The 19895-nt window shown below is 40.8% G+C and overlaps 1 protein-coding gene across 1 annotated transcript; it reads right to left on the bottom strand.

The window, feature by feature from the left end:
• Window positions 1-278: 278 nt before the first annotated feature.
• Window positions 279-2242, bottom strand: LOC306741410 (E3 ubiquitin-protein ligase TRIM21-like; the record flags this gene model as incomplete). Its single annotated transcript, XM_079223691.1, has 1 exon — window positions 279-2242. One exon carries the CDS (start codon window positions 2240-2242, stop codon window positions 596-598), a length of 1647 nt encoding a protein of 548 aa, XP_079079817.1. The 3' UTR covers window positions 279-595.
• Window positions 2243-19895: the final 17653 nt, after the last annotated feature.

Genomic DNA, 19895 nt, shown 5'->3' with positions numbered 1-19895 from the left:
TCAAACAAATGTAGCAAAAGGTACAATACGTACGTCTGATGAAGTGGAGAAGTAGAAAGTAGCGGAACATGAAACTACTAAAATAATGTAAAAGCACCTCAGAATTGTACTGAAGTAAAGTACTCAGTAAAAAAAAAAAAAAAAAATCCAAGGGAAACTTGTTTTTTTTTATTGTTAAGAATGAATCTTTTATTTATCCCTAAAAACATACAAGACAGATATTCCTTCATTTGTATGTCAATTTCAGATGATAAAAACAAAAAAAACATTAAGGTAAAAACTTAGTATTTATACAATGATCAAACAATAAAACATTTTTGATTTGGCACCCAGACATGATATTCAAAAAGAACATGCAAATGCTTTTTATTCTGAGGACATCTTTTTTGATGATTAAACATTCTTGAAGGCAGGTAAAAACAGTTTAGATTTAGATTAATAGATTAAGCAACGTAAACAATCAAAGAAACGCATTTACAGAAAAAAATAACAACATTGATCAAAATATAAAAAATCACTAATGGACGTCAGCAAACATATAGATTTGTTATATTCATTATTAGTGAATATCTCTGTAGAAAATCCAGTGGTAGTTCTACTCAGTGTGATTGACAGGAGAGATGATCAGAGGAGCAGAGTTTTTACCACCATCATTATTACATGGATTAAAGTATGGGTAGAGTTTCTCAGTGAAGCAGCAGCCAGTAAAGGAGTAGATAAGAGCTGCAGCATCAACGTCATGAAAGGAGACCAGACCCTCCTCATAGTCCACAAACACCCCCACCTTCTGAGGCCGAGACTTCAGAGAGAGACGGACTGGAGGGACATCAAGAGCGTAGTACTCATTCTGATTCCTCAACATTATCGTCCAGAAACCTTTCTGAGGAGACACTGTGATGCTTCCCTTCCTGTTGATCGACTCTCTCACCACTCCTAAAGCCCACTGAGTCTTCCCTTTAACCTGAACCTCGTAGTAAAATCTCCCTGAAGAGAAACTCTGCTTCGCTAAGACATTAGCACCAGTATCAAATCTCTTTGGATTGTCTGGGAGATTCTTCCTTACATCACCAAGTTTAACTTGTTTTCCATCATCAGACAGGATGAGTTTGGGATGAGCTGTATCAGGATCAAGTGTCACATCCACTGCAGACTGCTGGACCCTCTTCAGCTCGACCTCAGCGACCAGCTTCTTCATCTGGTTACTGAGCGTCTCCTCCAGCTGAGTCACAGCTCTCACCACAGTCCCCTCATATGAAGGTGGACTGACTCTGACTCCTGTCCAGTTCTTGGTGGGTGGAGCAGCCTTCAGGGTGCTGAAGCTCTGGAGGAGGTGGAGGTGGTCTTCAGAGCGAGAGAGCTGCTCCACCTCAGTGCTTCTCTTCTTCAGCTCACAGATTTCCTGTTCCAGCTCTTCGATGAAGCCTTCAGCCTGTTTCTCTGTCTTTCTCTGCTTCTCTTTGATGGTGTCGATGAGCTCGGCCTGGCTTCTCTCAACAGACTCCTTCAGAGCGGTGAAGACCTGAACACCACCTGCTATCTCTCTGTCTGCATCTTCCTCACTGAGCTCCACCGAGTGTTTGATCTCCTGAATCTTCAGTCGTCTCTTCTGGATCATCTGCTGGATTTCATCATCAGTCTTCCCCAGCTCGGCCTTCTTTCCTTCATATTCTTCTTTCAGAGGAACAACATCATGGTTCTTGTGGTCTAGAACAGTGCAGAGCTTGCAGACACACATCTGGTCGGTCTTACAGAACAGCTCCAGCAGTTTATCGTGCTTCGTACACATCCTGCCTTCCAGGTTCTCCACAGGGTCGATCAGCTGATGTCTCTTCAGACCTGCTCTTGTCAGATGAGGCTCCAGGTGAGTCTCACAGTAGGAGTCCAGACACACCAGGCAGGACTTCAGGGCCTTCAGTTTGGTTCCAGTGCAGACGTCACAGGGAACTTCTCCTGGTTTGGCAGCTTGTTGCTCTGAGCTGCTGCTGCTGGCTTTCTGTTGAGCTGCCTGTCTGAACTGAGCAGCCATCTCAGAGATGAACGTGTTGACCTTCAGCTCAGGTCTGGTGTAGAAAACCTCTTTACAGTTGGGACACTGATACGGGACATTAACGTTCCAGTGTTGAGTGATGCAGGCTTTACAGAAGTTGTGTCCACATGGTATGGCGACTGGATCAGTGAACACATCCAGACAGATGGAGCACAGAAACTGATCTTCAGTCATCTGCATGCTGGCAGCAGACATATCTACACTCTGAGGACAACAAGAGTGGAAAAAACTGTTATTACATAACTTTTGATCATTTGTTTAATAAAATCAAACTATGATTAATAGAGTATAAGGAGAATCATTCTGAATTTGCTGAGAGTGAATCAGAACTCAGATGTTGTGGTGGGACAAAATATCGATACTGGAATGTATTATAATTTTTCCTCTTGTGATGTGTTATCAATACAGTGGCGCCAAATAAAGATATTTCTATTGAACATACAGGCACTCTAAACAGCCGTGCTGGGATGGGTTAATTTCTTAAATTCACCTTTTTAAAGTCACTTGCATATGATACATACTCATGTATTGTATATCATATTTTGCAGAACAATCTCAGCTCTCTATATAATGAGGCACCATTGTCATAAGGCACAAGTGTAAAGAGATAATATGGCCCTAAAGCTGAAAAATGTAAGCTTGATTTTTGAAATTCTTCAAATTTCTTGTGAAAGCATAACTTTACTCATGTGGACTAACTGTTTTGGAAACTGATGGAAATTGGCTGACCAAAGATCCTAGGTTCACAAAAGCAGTGGAATATATGAATACAATGGTAGATACATGCAAATAAATGTCTAATACCACATTTTGTATTATGGTTTTTTGAGTAGAAATGTTGTGACTACTTTCATCAAAATGAGAGAGGGACTGAGAAAAAAATGGGACTGAGAAATGATTTCACACTACAGACCAACCTTCATGGGGTGTGTGCAAATGAAAAAATAATATTACAACAGTTTTTGTTTTCAAACAAAATATTGAATATATATTTCAGTCAAAATATGAACTATATAGAAAAACTAACTATTTGCTATGTTTACACAATGTGCGTAAACATCATATCCCGCTTCGAGACTCAGAGAGTTAAGAGCCACTAAGTTAAAACAATATTCACTTTGTTGTCCAATAGGTTTAATCTCAGTTGTCAAATTCTTTAAAACACAATGCAGTGAATAAATACATAATTCCTGCTTTTTGCCTTTTTCTGGGCTATTTTGTCTTCTTCAGTAACATGGATATTGTGACATATCGTTGATGATTGTCCTGCAATGTATCAAACTTTTATTGAAGTGAAATATTTTCAAAATAGTCAAAAAAATATTGGACTTAACACATGTATTACATTTTACTGTGATATATTTAAGCAGTATTTCATTTTGTGTGTTTTATTGAAGCTTCTGAGGGAGCAGAGATCAATAACATCCCTTCATTGTACAAAGAGCTTTAGTCAGTGAGTCAGCTCAACATTCACTCTGAGTGTAACTTCCTGTCTGATAGAGCTGAGGTTTTGAGTTCAACCAGGAAACAGGCCTGTGAATTAGCTGAAGCTAATGCTAGCTGTGACTGTATCCTGTGTAACCTTTAACTAGCCAGAGGTCAGTCCCTGTGGTTTGGTTTCTACCTGTTGGTTTAAATGACACATGTATATGGCTTAATATTCTTTATATGATAAAACTAGATGTAAAACAATAACATTCTAGTCTGAACTCAACGTGAACCAAATATTTAGCTTGTGTATTTAGTCTTTGTAGAACAGAGGACTCACCAGTGTTTGTCAGAGATTCTGTTGTGTTGTTGAGGAAAAGCTGCTGGATTCAGTTGAATGTTCCTTTAGAGAGAAACAGAGAGACTTGTCTCCACTGCAGCTCTGCTGTCGCTCACAAAGACTTTACTTTCACTTCAGGAAACGTGACTCAGCAGCTCTCCTCTGTCAGTGTTGCTCCTCCTCTCAGTGGCCCGGCGCCAGGAGCGAGTGGTGGAGGAAGTATTCAGATCATTAACTGAAGTAAAAGTCCTAATACCAAACTGTGAATATAATTCACTTCAAGTAAATATCCTGCATTCAAAACTTGATCAGCATTTTCCTGCTGATCCAATAGGCTTTTTAAAAAGTTTATTTAGCTGATGAAGTAGGAGGAGTTTCTCAACACATAAAGGAACACTTTATCCTTCAGTTTATCACAAACATTCAACATCAACATAGAGATATGTGGTTTTAGTGGATGAAAAACTAATCTGAGAAGAAACTAAAACTGCATCAACTAAACTAAAGGTTTCCAATAAAAAACAAAAACACCAACAGTCCGTGACATCATCCGGTCCGAGAACCTTAAAGAGACAGGACGCCCGAGGTCCCGAGGACAGTGGGACGTCCAGGAGGCCTGAAGGACGAGGAGGGTCGCCGTCAACGGGCAAACGAGGCGACCCCCGGGGAGGGGGAGGTACGACGGGGACGACGCCATCGGCCCCTCTGAGAGGCGACGCTGCCTGCGAATGATTAATGTCGGGGTCAGAGCTGTTTGTTGAAGGTTAGACGAGGCGGCTGAGGGCCGCCGGCGGTCCCAGCACGCCGCCGTGGCACCTTGCGGACCGGTACGCAAGCGGCGAGGCGGCCCGAAGGACTCCCAGCAGGCCTCACTCGTCTCCCCGGAGCCTCTCCTGCCTCGGCCCTTTTTCTTTTTCTTTCCCCTCCACGTGATAAATTACATCCCAGGAACATTTATCATCTGGATGTTTTAGAATGTCTCCTTTTTTCTTAATTAAACCGTCTTTGACATCACCGGATTTTCTCTTTTTTTTCAAAGGCAGAGTTCCTCCTGCGGTCGGTTTGAGGACGAGCGCGGCGCCCTGCGGCGAGAAACACCACGGAATCACAACAGCTGCGACGGTTTCCTCCCCTCAGATGAGGAGCTCCGCTTATCTCCTCGGGTGTCATGCAGATTCTCTCCTCCAGCCCGAAGGACTGAAGCGTCACCGCTGAAGGTTGAGCCAGTGGAACAGTGGAAAGAACTTCCAGCTGGCTGACAAAACCAAACAGGAGAAAAAGAAGCAGCGTCCAAACTTCTTTCAAACATGAGGATATCTATTTTAAATTCTGGGGAAGATGGTAGCCCTTTAAGCCCTAACCTTAATAACCCTAATAACCCTAACCCCGAATCCTATTTATTCTTTGAGTTGTGTTTAGAGGTTGTACATCGGGATTATATATTATTGTAGCCCTGATTTTTATGTTTAATTTGATTTTTTTTGGGGGGGAGGGATTTATACAATGATTTTTTCTTGATTTTCCTGATATAAAAGGGTCCCCCGATTGGGAGACCCTAGGGCATAATAGGTTTTAAAGTCGAATGTGTCTATAAATGGTGCAGCCATGAAACACAACTTTCAAAAACCCCACTGTGTTTTTTGCAGACTTTTGTAATTCATATTTACAAATTTGATGAAAAGGTTTGTATAACTAAACATTTGTCTTTCTTCACGTCACCTCAAAGGAACTGTTTTGACATTTTTGGGACATTCAAGTGTTTGCTTGAGTTAGCTTAGCTTAGCATAAAGACTGGAAACAAAGGGGTTTTGCTAGCCTCCCTCCGTCTAACAGAGCTGCACCTGTACAACTAATTATAGGCCTTTTCACAGTTGTTGGCATCAACCAATCACGTTGTACGAAACGCTAAAAGTCAGAAAAGGACACAACACGGAGGCTCCTTAGTCTGAACCAAGACGTCAGACTTTATTCCTCCTTTTAACCTTGACGAAGGCAAGACTCATTATTATCTTCCCTTTCACAATAAAAGCATACAGACAAAGCTTAACTGTTCCCCAAAGGGACAGTAGCTTCGGCCAGACGCTGATCTGGGTCAATAGGATCCTGGTAGTTGGTCCTCTGATCACCAATGCATTCAAACCTTTTATTAAAAAGTGCTGCAAGTGTTGTAAATGATCACAGCTGCCTTTATGAATAGTTTTAATGCAAAATCGCAGGTGATTATTTTGCCTTTTCATGGTCACGATCACTCCTCTGTGTGCAAGTTTCATCTTCTTGGTTTAAAAGTATTAAAACACACGTGTCACTCGGATGGACCCGTCCCGTTTGGTCCTGAGGATGAAAGGAAAGCAGTTCTGTGATCTTTCCACATGAATGTCTTGAACAAAGCCGCATGCGGATCTGAGCAGCGACTAAATATTGAATGAATGGAAGTGACGGGGAATCTGAACACGAGACCGTTCAGATTGAACACGTAGATCTCCATAACGGCTATGAATGTATGATGAATGCATCTTTTATTTTCATGTCCGACAACGACTCGTCACGTGAAACCAGCAGAGTGAGAATGTGAGGAGATTTACTCCTCTTCTTCACTTCCTGGTCTTCTTTTCTCTTCACTCAGCCGCAAATGAACGACTTCACGACAGACTTACTAAACCTGTGTTTATTTATTAGAGAGGAAGAGAAGGAGGAGAAGGAAAGAAAGTGTGGAAGAGAAGACAGAGGGGCAGTGGAGGAGGAGAGGAGGGAAGGAGGCAATGCAAGAAGTGGAAGAGAGGAAGGGAAGAAGGGAAGAATTAAAGCAAGAAAGGAAGAGTGAAAGAAAGGAAGTGAAATAAGTTAACTGAAGCAAAATATAGATCAACAGAAAAGGGAGAAATAAATAAAAAGAATGGGAGAAAGAAAGGTTTAGAATGAAACGAGGGAGGACGGAAGATTCATCATGAAGGAAGATAAAAAGGAATTGAAGAGTGGAAAGAAGGAAAGGAAGGAAGCAACGGAGAGGAAAGAAGTAAAAGCAATAATGAAACTAAGGCAGGAGGGAATAGGACAAGAACATATATAACAAATGGAACGAGTGAGGAAATTAATTAAAGTAAGGAAGGAGGAGACAAGAAAATAAAGAAAGGAAGAAAAAAGGAGGATACAAATGATGACAATAAAAGGAAAGCAGGGAGAAAGGAGCCCAAAGGAACAGAAAGAAGGGAAGAATTACAGGAAGAAAGGAAAGAATTAAAGGAACGGAAACGAGGGCAGAATTAAGCATTGAAAGGAAGGAAGGAAAAGAAAAGAAGGAAAAGGGAAGAAAGAATGAAAAGGAAGGAAAGGATTAGGAAATTAAATGGAGTAAAAGAAAATGGAAGGAAAGAAGGAAGGAAGGAAAGGAAGACATTAAATAAAGTAAGGAAGTCAAAGAAGTCAAAATAAAAGCAGCAGCTCTTTTGATCTCCTTCAGGTTCTCACGCTGGTGAAACGTGTTAATGGGATGAAGAGCATGAATGATTCACTCTTCGTCTTCAGCCGCCGGCTTTAAGAGGGGAAATGTGTTTCCTCCACTGGACCGACCGCTGATGGGAACCGATAACACCGCACACGTGGAGATGAGTCCACATCAGTGAATAAGGCGTGGCCGAGCTGCTGGCCGTCCAATCACAGTCCGGAGTCGAGGAGGTGAAACCAAAAGCCTGCTTCATTTATTTAATAACAGCTGATCTTAAAGTTCTGCAATATTAGTTGTTTTACATTGATTTCAGTATAGTCTGCATTTAAGTCTTTAGTTATTAAAGTGGAAAAGCTTTTTTATTTTTTTTAAATAACGTATTAGTTTTATAAGTTATTTAAAAAAGATCCTTATAGGTATTGATGACAACAAAAAAGACAAAATGGACGAACAGAAATAAACAACATTAAAAGTCATGCTAGCCGCTCTGTGTTTGAGCTAAATGCTAACACCAGCATGCTAACAATAGCTAACAACAGCATGCTAACAACAGCTAACACCAGCATCCTAACAACAGCTAACACCAGCATGCTAACATCAACATGCTAACACCAGCTAACAACAGCATGCTAACAACAGCTAACAGCAGCATGCTAACAACAGCTAACACCAGCATGCTAACACCAACATGCTAACGCCAGCATGCTAACAACAGCTAACACCAGCATCCTAGCAACAGCTAACACCAGCATGCTACAACCAACATGCTAACAACAGCTAACAACAGCATGCTAACACCAGCATCCTAACAACAGCTAACACCAGCATGCTAACACCAACATGCTAACAATAGCTAACACCTGCATGCTAACACCAGCATCTTAACAATAGCTAACACCAGCATGCTAACACCAGCATGCTAACAACAGCTAACACCAGCATGCTAACAAGCTCACAATGAAAATCCAATCACCAGAATGCAGGAAATGAAATGTTTAATGCTCAACATTTAATTATTAGGTGACCTTCAGGTTTCTTACTTAATTGATGCTTTACGGTTGTTGTCATTACTTCACGCTTCTTGCATTCCTATTGGTCAACATTGTGTTGTTGTTGACATTGTCCAAACAGACTGTGCAGTCAGACGTTGTGTCTGCGGAGCAGCTCTGCATTGAGCGCTGTTTAACCTGCAGAGAGAGAGAGAGAGAGAGACGCTCGGCCTCCTGGGATTCGTGTCCCGTTGCTCTCCGGCGCCATCCATCATGGCCGCCGCCCGAGGGAGGCCGCAGGTTGCAGTTTGGGTCCCGAGAGGAAAAGCGTCCGGCGCTGCAGGTTTCTGCTTCAAATATTACACGGAGCAGAAGGACGGCGGCGAATAAAACGTTTTGTGTTCCATCGTTCATTGTCGCAGGAAACACGGAGGATCCAGACGGCGAGCGCGCTCTTATTCTATCAGCCGGCGAGAAAACACAGCAAAAGCAGGTTTAATGCGGGGCCATCGCTCACCTGGAGGAGACGCACTTATCACACTTATTTGTATTTATAGATGTATTTACTCACAAGACCACATTTCCACCGCGGACTTAAATACATGAAACATTTACTAAAGGTAATGTGTCTTCTAATCTCATAATTAGCAATTCTGACCGTACTAATTATGAATCATGTAATTATTTTGTGGAATTTTTCCTAATTTAAAATATAACATACTGAGCCCAGTGATTATAGTATATATGTTATATTCTATGACTTATTACGTCACGATGAAGAGGTTGTCTGGGTGATTTCTTTTGTGTTCATTTTGTATTTAATAGCTGAAACAAATATTTTAAGTGTAAGTTTTCTTTCTGCTGTATAAATCACTTCCTGTGAAACCAAAAGTCAGAAGTTTTTTTGTTTTCAGTTATTCGTCTACTTAGATGGAAACCTTGTTTGGATATATATATATATATATATATATATATATATATATATAAATATATATATATATATATATATATATATATTTATATATATATATATATATATATATATATATATTGTAAACTTTTTATTTATTATTACCAGGTTGAAAAATTTATTAATTCATATATTTTTAAGTATTATGACAGTTAAGTGTAATTCAAGTGAATTGAAGTCAACATTATGACATATTTAGTCATTTTAACCCACTGACAGTGACACATGTGTTTGCTAACTGTTGAATTATTTTGGAACATAATAACAATGTTGCATAATGTTTGTAAAGTGATACAGCGGATTTATATTAATATCTGACAGAAAAGCTTAAAAAAACACACAAAAACAATCAGATTATACTGAAAATGAACTTTAAATGATGAGAGTGTGGGATATGTTTCTAATCGTCTTGTAGAGCAGAACAACTTGTATTTTCGAACTAAATTCCTGCAGTTCTTCGCCCACTCTTACAGCTTCTCCTCAGGTTGGCTTACTTCTAGCTTCAACACCGGGTTTCCAGGTCGTCTATATGCAAACGTTAATTTGCGTCGCTTCAGTGATTCAGTCATTTCACTGTGAAGTCTCAACTCTCCGCCGGGCTGTGGACATCCTCCCTGTGGCCGCGGGACTATTTTCTAAAGACACTTCGCTCTCTGGATGAAGTCGTGATCGAAACAGAGCCAGTGTAGCGTCGCCGGGACACTGAGCCAATGACACTGAGCCGACCCGGCTCCCACAATGCATCAGCTGTCCTCAAATATCAATTTTGCACTTGACTTCACACGACTGGCTCCCCATCGAGGGCTCCTCCGGCTCGTTCCATCCATTTGTCATTAGCAGATCATAAGCGGGGGGCTGTCGCACACACACACACACACACACACACACACACACACACACACATACACACACACACACACACATACTGCATGAACACCACATGAAGTCTTATCTGCTGCACAATATCAATCTGCTTTCACGGACACACATGTTCTAAAACATTGGAGGTGGGTTCAAACCGTTCAGGTGTCTGACGATGAACTGAGAGCATAAACTAGCGGTGGAGGAAGTCTTCAGTTGTATTAAAAGTAAAGTAAAGCTAAAGGTTTTGCTCTCAGCCAATCACTGCAAGCGTACTTTGATTTAGGGCCAAGTGCGATTGGCCCACAACCCCTACAGCTGGGACGTCTGAGCTGCAGCTACCAGCTAACGGTGCTAACAGAGCTAGCCATGGCTAACAGTGCTGACAGTTAGAAGGGAGGAACCAGAGAGAGGATGCACAGGTATTGGTACTGTCAATCTAATATTTTAAAGGATTCCTAAACCTAGGGATGACATTTTAGTTTTAGTTTTATTTCGGTTGTACGATGTGGCCTCTATAAGTGGGACTTGTTGTTGCATGGAGGCATGGAGGTCAAGTGTGTGGGTGTGAAGGTGTTTGTTTCTGAATGCCACTTTGCAAAAGAGGGGTGTGCCAGTGAGAGGGCCCTCCAACAAAAAGAGGCATCAATTCTAAATGGATTCACATACTTTTTTTTTTGGGAGGCATCATTCGTCTCCGCAGAGTTTCTCTTTCCCCAGTGCCGCCCTCTTCACACTGACCCCACTGCTTTCCATAATTCTTGAATCATTTCTCGTCGACCCCTTTGGGAGGCATCGTTAGTCCCAGCAGAGTTCCTCCATCCCTAGTGACGGTTTGCTCCGCCCTCTTCAAATTGACTCCGCCCATTTCCATAACTCTTAAACCATTTCCCGTAGATGCTTTTGGGAGGCATCGTTTGTCTTAGCAGCGAGTTCCTTTTGCATTTTGCCCAGGCGAACAAGTGTTTGTGAGGTTGTGTGTGAATGCATTCCTGCCCATACATGGCCTCATTTATTGCAATTTACCATTTGTTAATCACACAAAATTATATGACTTTCTAAACTTTTCGTGCATCAAGTCTCAGTCTTACTTGAGCCCTTGGTTCCCCATGCCGCCTAATGGTCGTTGGACCATCGCTGTCTGTGCCCCAACAAGAAATTATGCTGAAAAGGCACTAAGTGCTAAAGGTAATAGCCAATAGCATTTGCTAAGTGACTTAACATTGGTAGTGTTCAACATAGTCAACGTTGAGCATTGATATCATGGGATTGTTTGGCCCATCCATCCTGACCTCCTCTCTACTTGATTAAATTGTATTTTTGTTGAACCTGGGAATTTGTGTTTTGTAGCATGACAAAGCATCCGAAGCGACTTCCAATTCAGCATTTTATTCCGGTGGTGCCAACACGTGCATTTAAGACCGTATCAGCGCTAAAGATTTGGCTATTTTCTCAAAGCCTCACTGTTCTTGTTGTTTGACTCTCAAATGAAGTGCAAGTTAACTTCAGCCAACTTGAATCGCTAACGGAACCTTTTGTCTTGGGTTAGCTAACTGTTTCCTCGGGCCTTCTTTATCTGTTAAATTGAATCATTAGCTTACATGACGTTTACGCTATTCAACATAATTGTTAGCTTTGAATTTGTAATAGTCAGTTGTATAGTTCTTTATGTTAGTTTTGTGTGTGTTCATGCTAACCTCTGCGCTATCTCTGGACTGTGCGTAGAGATAAAACTGGTATCCATAATTTTTTTTAAAGTATTTCTTTCGGAAAAAGTGTAGCTGTAGTTTGTCTGTGAATAGAAAGTATGAAGCATGTTGTCCAAACAACTAGAGCACTGATAAAAGCTCTGTTTATGACTCTAAATAATCTTAATTCTGTTTGACGATCCAAAACTTGGAGAAGCAAACTCGCATGGAAAGTCAGTCTTTAGGGTTGAGTAAGAAACGTTCTCTGAAACTGTTTCCTATCTGTCTTTTTCTGGGGAATGCAACCGCACAACATGTTCGGCCATAACTTTCTTCTGTATGAAAAAGAAGTTTGAATACACACAGAAAATTGAGCATTTCGCCGCGATTAATGGTGGTTCGTCAGCCGTTCTCTGTGCAGGCGGTTCTCCCGCGGTGACGGCATAGCGCCATGATCTGCAGCACAAAAGGGAATAAAATGACGTTTGTTGGTGAGGCCAAAAGCCCGGACGCTTTCATCGTATCACCTAATCATTCCTCTAGAGGTCCAATTAGCTCGGCGGTGGCTGGACATGAAGCAAATCCGCTGGTCCAGCAAGGAGTCGATGGATTGGCTGACTGTAGTGGGTACAAAAGATGCTCAAAATACACTGCTTTATCTTCCTCGTGCAAATTCAGAGCCAATAGTATGGTTGAATTAAGAGTAAAAGTTTAAATTTTCTCTCGGAAAACTTTTAATTGTTTGCCGGTGGCAATCTGATGTGATGATTCTTGAAAGGGAAAAAAACATGGAACAACATGCTAAAAAAACAACCCGGCATCTGTTGTTTAAGCAAAGGACTGAATGCGGTTCTGTCATTTCAGACAGATGGCATGGAACAAATGGCCTAATACGGCTAAATGTGGTTACGTAATACAAGAGGCAAACCTCACATTGTGCATGTAAGCTAACGGAAGTTTCAAACAAACAAAAAAGCAAAGACAAAAATGACAATGTTGATCTAAAGCAGCCGACACCTGGACTCTGTTTACATTCCGCGTTCAGACTCTAATTAAATATGGTAAGGGGAAACAACTTACACTGAGACATGTTGATCAGGGTTTCAACGCACTTTAAAACATGTATTGTCTTTGTTTTTTTACAATGTCTGCCTGACGATTAGAGCTTTGAATTACTGGTTGGATTAACAATGGCGACATTGTTTTTAAATACTTAGCTACGCCCTTAAAGACAAGAATAGAGCTACAGAACATCTTGTTTTTGCTGCCCTCTAGTGGCTCGTCTTGCTGCAGCGAAGTAGACATGTACTCGGTACTCTGGGACATCACTGCTGGCGGAAAGAGACGTGAAACTTTCAGCCAGAGGGCAGTGAAAAGCTGTTGTTCAGCCTGTTGTAAAGTTGGTGTTTAACGCATTATTAGCGACACATTTGTGAACATAACAGCAACAGATCAGCTTTTAGGCTAATATGTTTAACTAGTTAGCATCACTTGCTTCTTTGCACACCCAGCAGTTATATATCAACATCATCATTGGGAGTCTTTGTGTTTGCCAGTATTATTTCCCTTTTTTAGCTCCGTTTTTGGTCTCCACCACCTCCTGTGGGACATATCATTAATCATTATTATTTAATTTGCTTAATTAATTAATACACTCTGTGGCTGTAAATATATTTCATTCCAGTTAGTTGTATTCTATTTTTTGTGTATATAACACCAGCATGCTACAACCAACATGCTAACAGCAGCTAACAACAGCATGCTAACACCAGCATCCTAACAACAGCTAACACCAGCATGCTAACACCAACATGCTAACAATAGCTAACACCTGCATGCTAACACCAGCATCCTAACAATAGTTATATATATATATATATATATATATATATATATATATATATATATATATATATATATATATATACATATATATATATATATACATATATATATACGTTTCTATTTTACTTTATTTTCATTTTATTTTATTTGTATATATCTTTCATCCCTGTTGCTTCTTTATATATTTTATCTTTTATCTTGTGTGTTTATTTGTATCTTCAAGTTGTACGGCGCTACTATGACAAGAAATTTCCCCTTGGGGATTAATAAAGTATATATCTATCTATCTCTATCTATCTATATCTGTCTGTTTAGCTGCTAAATGTTCACCAGCTAGTCTCTTGCTTTGTCTGTTGTCTTTTTCTCAGGTAGCGTGTGCTTACTTCTGACAGCTTTTATTCTGAAAATGAGGCACTGAGAGCCGTGAGAGTGAACCTGAGCGGGAAAGTGAAGTCGATAAAAGTTGCAGATTCAGCGGATAATTCTCTGTAGGCTCATCAGTTCAAGCCAAACATTCACATTCATACATTGTTTTCATTTCATACATTAATACTATTATTCAATTATTTACTCTTTGCTTTTGCGTGTATTCAGTAAATAAACAATAATAATAGATTTATGTATCTATTGATGGGAGTTACGAGGAGTTCAGTATCAGAGGAATATTTTCTAAAGACACTAGAGACCAGCCTTCTTAATATCTCCCCGACCCGAGCGAACATCCATCTTATCTCCCTTCCTTCTTTGTCTCCTCCTTCTTATTCTCCTTCTTCCCTGCTGTGACCGGCCAACATTCAGGACTGCATGTTAAGCAAAGTTTCTTTAACAATTGATACCGGCGAGCGTAAAGCACAGACAAATGGGCCCGGATGTGCACCATCCATCACACCCACAGAAGACTCATTGTTTGCAGATTTTAACCTAGAGGAGATCTTCCCGGTTCTCTCCTGTGAGACCCACAAATCATGAGCTGACAAGGGGAGCCGGGCCGGGCCGAGACAAGTGGCGCTCAGGTTTTAAAGAGGAGAGACTCTTCTGCTCTGTCTGATCCGTGCTTGGATTAAGGAAGTCTTCTGAAACGACCCTTAGCAGCTTGCTAATAGCAGTTTGTTTAATTAAGAAAGCTTCACTTAATTATCCGAATCCCTTCCTAAAAATGTCACTTTCAGCTAAAACAGTTTTGACGATGTCAGGACATTTTAATGGACGATAAAAACGTTGGACAGCAGGAGCTTAAGCCGTAGTTTGATGGCAGTGCAGATGTTTCGCTGAAGCAGCAGGCGTGATGCAACCAGGACGTCTTCGGGGACAGAGGTTCTTCAGGACCGCTCCAGAACACAGAGATCTCTGAGGAGATCGCAGATTGATGAAGCTGCTGCCGCTGCTGCGGAGTCTGAAATGTTCCAGAGCAGATCAATCTGTTTCACGTTTCTTTATTTCGTGAGTTCTTTCCCAATCAACTCTATTGTTGTACCTAATAGTAATTAAAGCATCCTCAGCAACCGTCTTGTAAATCTTTTCTTTGCACAACTTCATTCTTGAAATATTAGACATTATGTTTTTTTGTAAAATGATGTCTACTTTGCAAAATGGTCATTATTTTTCTTTCTTTTTTTTTTGTTTGTAATTCCTGTAGGAGCCTAATTATGTTCTTGTGCACTTGTGACCTTTTTAAGTCAATGGTCACAAGGTTGATTGCCGATAAGAATACAAGGAGACGACATCACCCTCTAGTGGCTCTAGTTGTTATGACAGACGCAAACTTGAAAGTCAGATGGTCGGCGTTAAAGTATCTTTCTTCCAATCCACAACTTTAAGTTTCCTTTTCACCCCACAAACATAACTAACTCGTAGTTACGTAGCTCAATCGGTACGTAAGTCAATCGGTTGATAACAAATCAAAATGCACCGTCTGTGCTTCAGACAAAGCGGCCGTTGGATTTACTAGCGGCGTCTGAAACCTTTCAGATGGCAGAATTGTGGAACTATACGTCGTTTAACTTTCACACAAATCACGATCCAACAACCACGAATGCTTCGCACAGTGAATGGCTCGCTGGTTGGGATTTGATCTTTTCTCCTCCTTATTTCTTTCTTTTCAATAATGTGCTGTGTTTTTCACATCCTTATGATTGAAAAACAATAGAGGATATTAAATGTGGCTCTTTTCTTTCCGCACTGAGCTGTGGAATCGCTCGTCCTCATCCGGCTTATCAATGCATCTTATCAAACATTGTGTCTCCAATTTGGCCTCTAAGAAACGCAACGATGTCTCCTTCAATATTAAGTTCCCATACAACTAAACTCCTGGATTTCAGATGCAGCTTTAAACACATGGTTAATGTGGTACATTGAAACAAACTTCCTGTTGAGTGAAAGCATCATGGTTTGACTTAAGATCAGTATGTTGGTCACTTTACTCAACTCAAGGATGTAAACTAGAATGAGTCAACGTGGCGTGACTTTTGCTTTCACACAAACAGCTTCTCTGGATGAAAGTCCTAACCCTAACCCATAACCCTATTTATAGTTTGAGTTGTGTTTAGAGGTTGTACATAGGGACTATAGTTTTGGGGATTTATACCATGTTTTTTTCTTGATTTGTCTTAGCAGCGATTTGTTGATTTGTGCCCTGATACAAAAGGTTATATCAGGGTGATATAAAAGGTTTTATCAGGGTGATACAAAAGGTTATATCAGAGTTATATAAAAGGTTATATCAGGGTGATATAAAAGGTTTTATCAGGGTGATACAAAAGGTTATATCAGAGTTATATAAAAGGTTATATCAGGGTGATATAAAAGGTTATATCAGGCCTCAAACAGTTAAAGCAGCCAATAAAACCCACCAGTGAGGCCAGTGTACAACTACGTCTTTATTTCACGATATTTAACTTAATATTTCCTCCCACAATGACTTCCTTTGGCAGATCAATGAACACTTCCAGCTTCAAAAGTGTCTTTTCTTCGACCGATACTTCCATTGACTTCCGGACTCTTGCAGCTCAACAACAGGTTTCACTCCTACATCGAATAAGCTGCGGCTCGAAGAAAACAAAACTGACCCAAATGTCTCACCTCTGATGGTAATTTGCAACTGGCATCATAAATATCCCTCTTTTGACATTCGACATGGACGACATGCAAACTAGTTTGGGGCCTTTATCTTAGCTTCCCCCGCTCATATCTGTACAACATCATCTGTTTGTTGAGCCAAATCATTTGCAGGACTTTTGTCTCGTCCTCTAGCGTGGAGTCCTCTCCCTCCATCACCTGACGTGTCGGCACAGAGCTGCTGTAATATCGCTAAAGACTTCCTTAAAGAGTGGAGCGGTGGCAGCGGTCTGGTTAATATTCCCGGAGGGACGTCCTTTTAAAGATGTGATAAATGATCGAGAACACTGCGTCTGACGCCTGCGATTAGCTAACATTCATCAACGGGAGCTGGCCACTCCCCTAGAAATGGCTTCCAGGAAACATAACTCCCCGCTTATAATGAATGCAGCCATCGCTGATAATAATTCACGGAACAAAAAGAAAAAAAAGAAGACAAATGAGAGTGTAAATGAGTGGCTGGAAGCAGAGTCTGCTAACGGGAACAAATGATGAAGTGAAGATTTGTCCTGACGGGGAAATATGAATCTGTTCACAGCCAGACATTGTGGAATAACAACAGAAAATAAAACAACTTTATAAATAAGAAGAAGGTCAAGTGGTTATGCAGAAAGCTTGTCGGCAGCCATGTTGGGGCGCGGCCACAGATGTCCAGTCCTGTGGTACTTGAATATATTTATGTTTAAATGTATAAGACATGAAGGACATTATTCTCCTGAAACTTAACAAATATTTGCAATTCTGGTGGATCGAACACACCGACCAGGGACAGCTTTAACACATGAAGCATAGACTTCTATACAACCAGAGGAGTCGCCCCCTGGTGGACAGTAGAGATAATGCAGCTTTAACACATTTTCTCATAACATTAATAATAATCACCTGTTTGCTATGTAGAAAATACAAAATACTGTTAGATCCTGAACAACTTTCTGGCCGAATCGTTGTGTTCAATGTACACAATCTCTCTTTCAAGCACTATATATGAAACACACACATCAATTGAGCTGCTACCGATATTTATTCAACTGAATTCAAAAGATTCAACAAGTTTAACAACATCCGTTCTGATATTTTGGTGATGCTCAGTGAAATTTGGATGACTCTCATAAAAACTTGTATTCTGAAACACACGGGTTGTAAATTTGTGTTGTGAACTCAAATCACCAAAACGCAAGAAGATAAGACAACCACTGAGTCAGAAAGCAGGACTTTACCTTCTAATGGAGTATTTTCTGCTGTGTTTCTGTTAAGTATGAGCTGTGCCGCTCCGTCAGTTATCTGGCAGATTAAATGGATTCTCTAAAGGTAATAATGAGACTAATGCAGGCTGTTTTCACTCCGTCAGGGTTTTCTCCTCACAGCTGCCAGAGAGAAGCCAAGTGTGTGTGTGTGTGTGTGTGTGTGTGTGTGTGTGTGTGTGTGTGTGTGTGTGTGTGTGTGTGTGTGTGTGTGTGTGTGTGTGTGTGTTTTAGCCAGATGGGAACTAAAAAATATTTGCGTTAATTTACACATTTTCACAATAAAAAAGTATTTTCAACACGACCACATGTAGATTTTGTATACATGTTTTACTCACTAAATATCTACCAAAAGCTGGGAAAATAATTTAGTTTCAAGGAGCTATATACTCAAATTGGGAGCATTTCTATTGCTTCTTATGGCTCTCAACATGGCGGCGGCTGTGAGCTAGCAGCAGGGTTATGTTTGCGAGGACATTTTGGTTGAGAGGGTCATTTGGTTGAAACCGGTGAAAACAAGCTGCTGGAGTGGACGAGTGGGGACCGATTGGTTGTAAAGACGTGTTCTTGTCGGGACATGTTGGTTGTGAGGACTTATGGTTTGTAAAGACGTGTTGGGGTTGTAAGAACATCCCCCAAACCAAAGAGTCTGAGTTGTGATGTCACGTGGTTCAGGCGTTGGTTAAGAAAGGTCACGACCTAAAAACAAACACAAGTTCAACACGGTACAAACTGTAACATCGCCTCGTCGACTGGGAGCATTTCAGTAGTGACTAATCAGTTTTTTTTTCTTTTTTAAGAAGTTTTATTGAGGTCAAAAATCCCCAAAATAAAACAGTGAAAAAAAGAAAAAGAAAGAAAAGAATGTCTCGTTCATCCCACGGAGTTGTTTATAGAGACCCCCGTCCTGCTGCTGCCGGTCTCTAGGTGAAGACGACGCTCGGCTCCTCCTCTGTTCCGGGGTCTGAGCTTCAAAAGGTCTTTCGTGAATTTTAATGTCACGAGAGCCGAGAGAAGAGCGAGTCGCTGTAATTAGTGTTTGTTAAGACGAATGCAGACGCGTCCTTATTAGCATAGCAGCATTTAATGAGCAACAGCAGCACAGAGCGCTAACCAGCAGGGTGTGAATAAAAAACATGTCTCATCTGAGCTGACTGACGGTTTACAGCCTGACCGACATGAGAAGAGGCTGAGGCACTGATTCACTGATTCACTGAGTCACTGATTCACTGATTCACTGAGGCACTGAGTCACTGATTCACTGAGGCACTGATTCACTGATTCACTGAGTCACTGATTCACTGATTCACTGAGGCACTGAGTCACTGATTCACTGAGGCACTGATTCACTGATTCACTGAGGCACTGAGTCACTGATTCACTGAGTCACTGATTCACTGATTCACTGAGGCACTGAGTCACTGATTCACTGAGGCACTGAGTCACTGATTCACTGAGTCACTGATTCACTGATTCACTGATTCACTGAGTCACTGAGTCACTGATTCACTGAGTCACTGATTCACTGAGTCACTGAGTCACTGATTCACTGATTCACTGAGGCACTGATTCACCGAGTCACTGATTCACCGAGTCACTGATTCACCGAGTCACTGATTCACTGATTCACTGAGGCACTGATTCACTGATTCACTGATTCACTGAGGCACTGATTCACTGATTCACTGAGGCACTGATTCACTGATCACTTCTTCCTCTCTATCTTCTTGCTGTTTAGATCCGTTCGCTTGTTAGTTCTTTCTTTAAGGCCGAGGATTAGAGCCCATGTTCAAAGAGGAGGGATTTGGAGAAAGAAACAAATTAAATAATTTTACTGTAAAGAACTCGTAACACAAAATAATGTATAATTTTATTTCTAAAATAAATAGTATTATATAAATTATATTTCTAAAATAGAGTATTATTTCAA

The sequence above is a fragment of the Taurulus bubalis genome (assembly GCF_910589615.1).
Source record: "Taurulus bubalis genome assembly, chromosome: 9".
NCBI classification, from domain to species: Eukaryota; Metazoa; Chordata; class Actinopteri; order Perciformes; family Cottidae; genus Taurulus; species Taurulus bubalis.
Note: the sequence above shows the minus strand (reverse complement) of the source record. Positions and strands in the feature narration are given on the sequence as shown.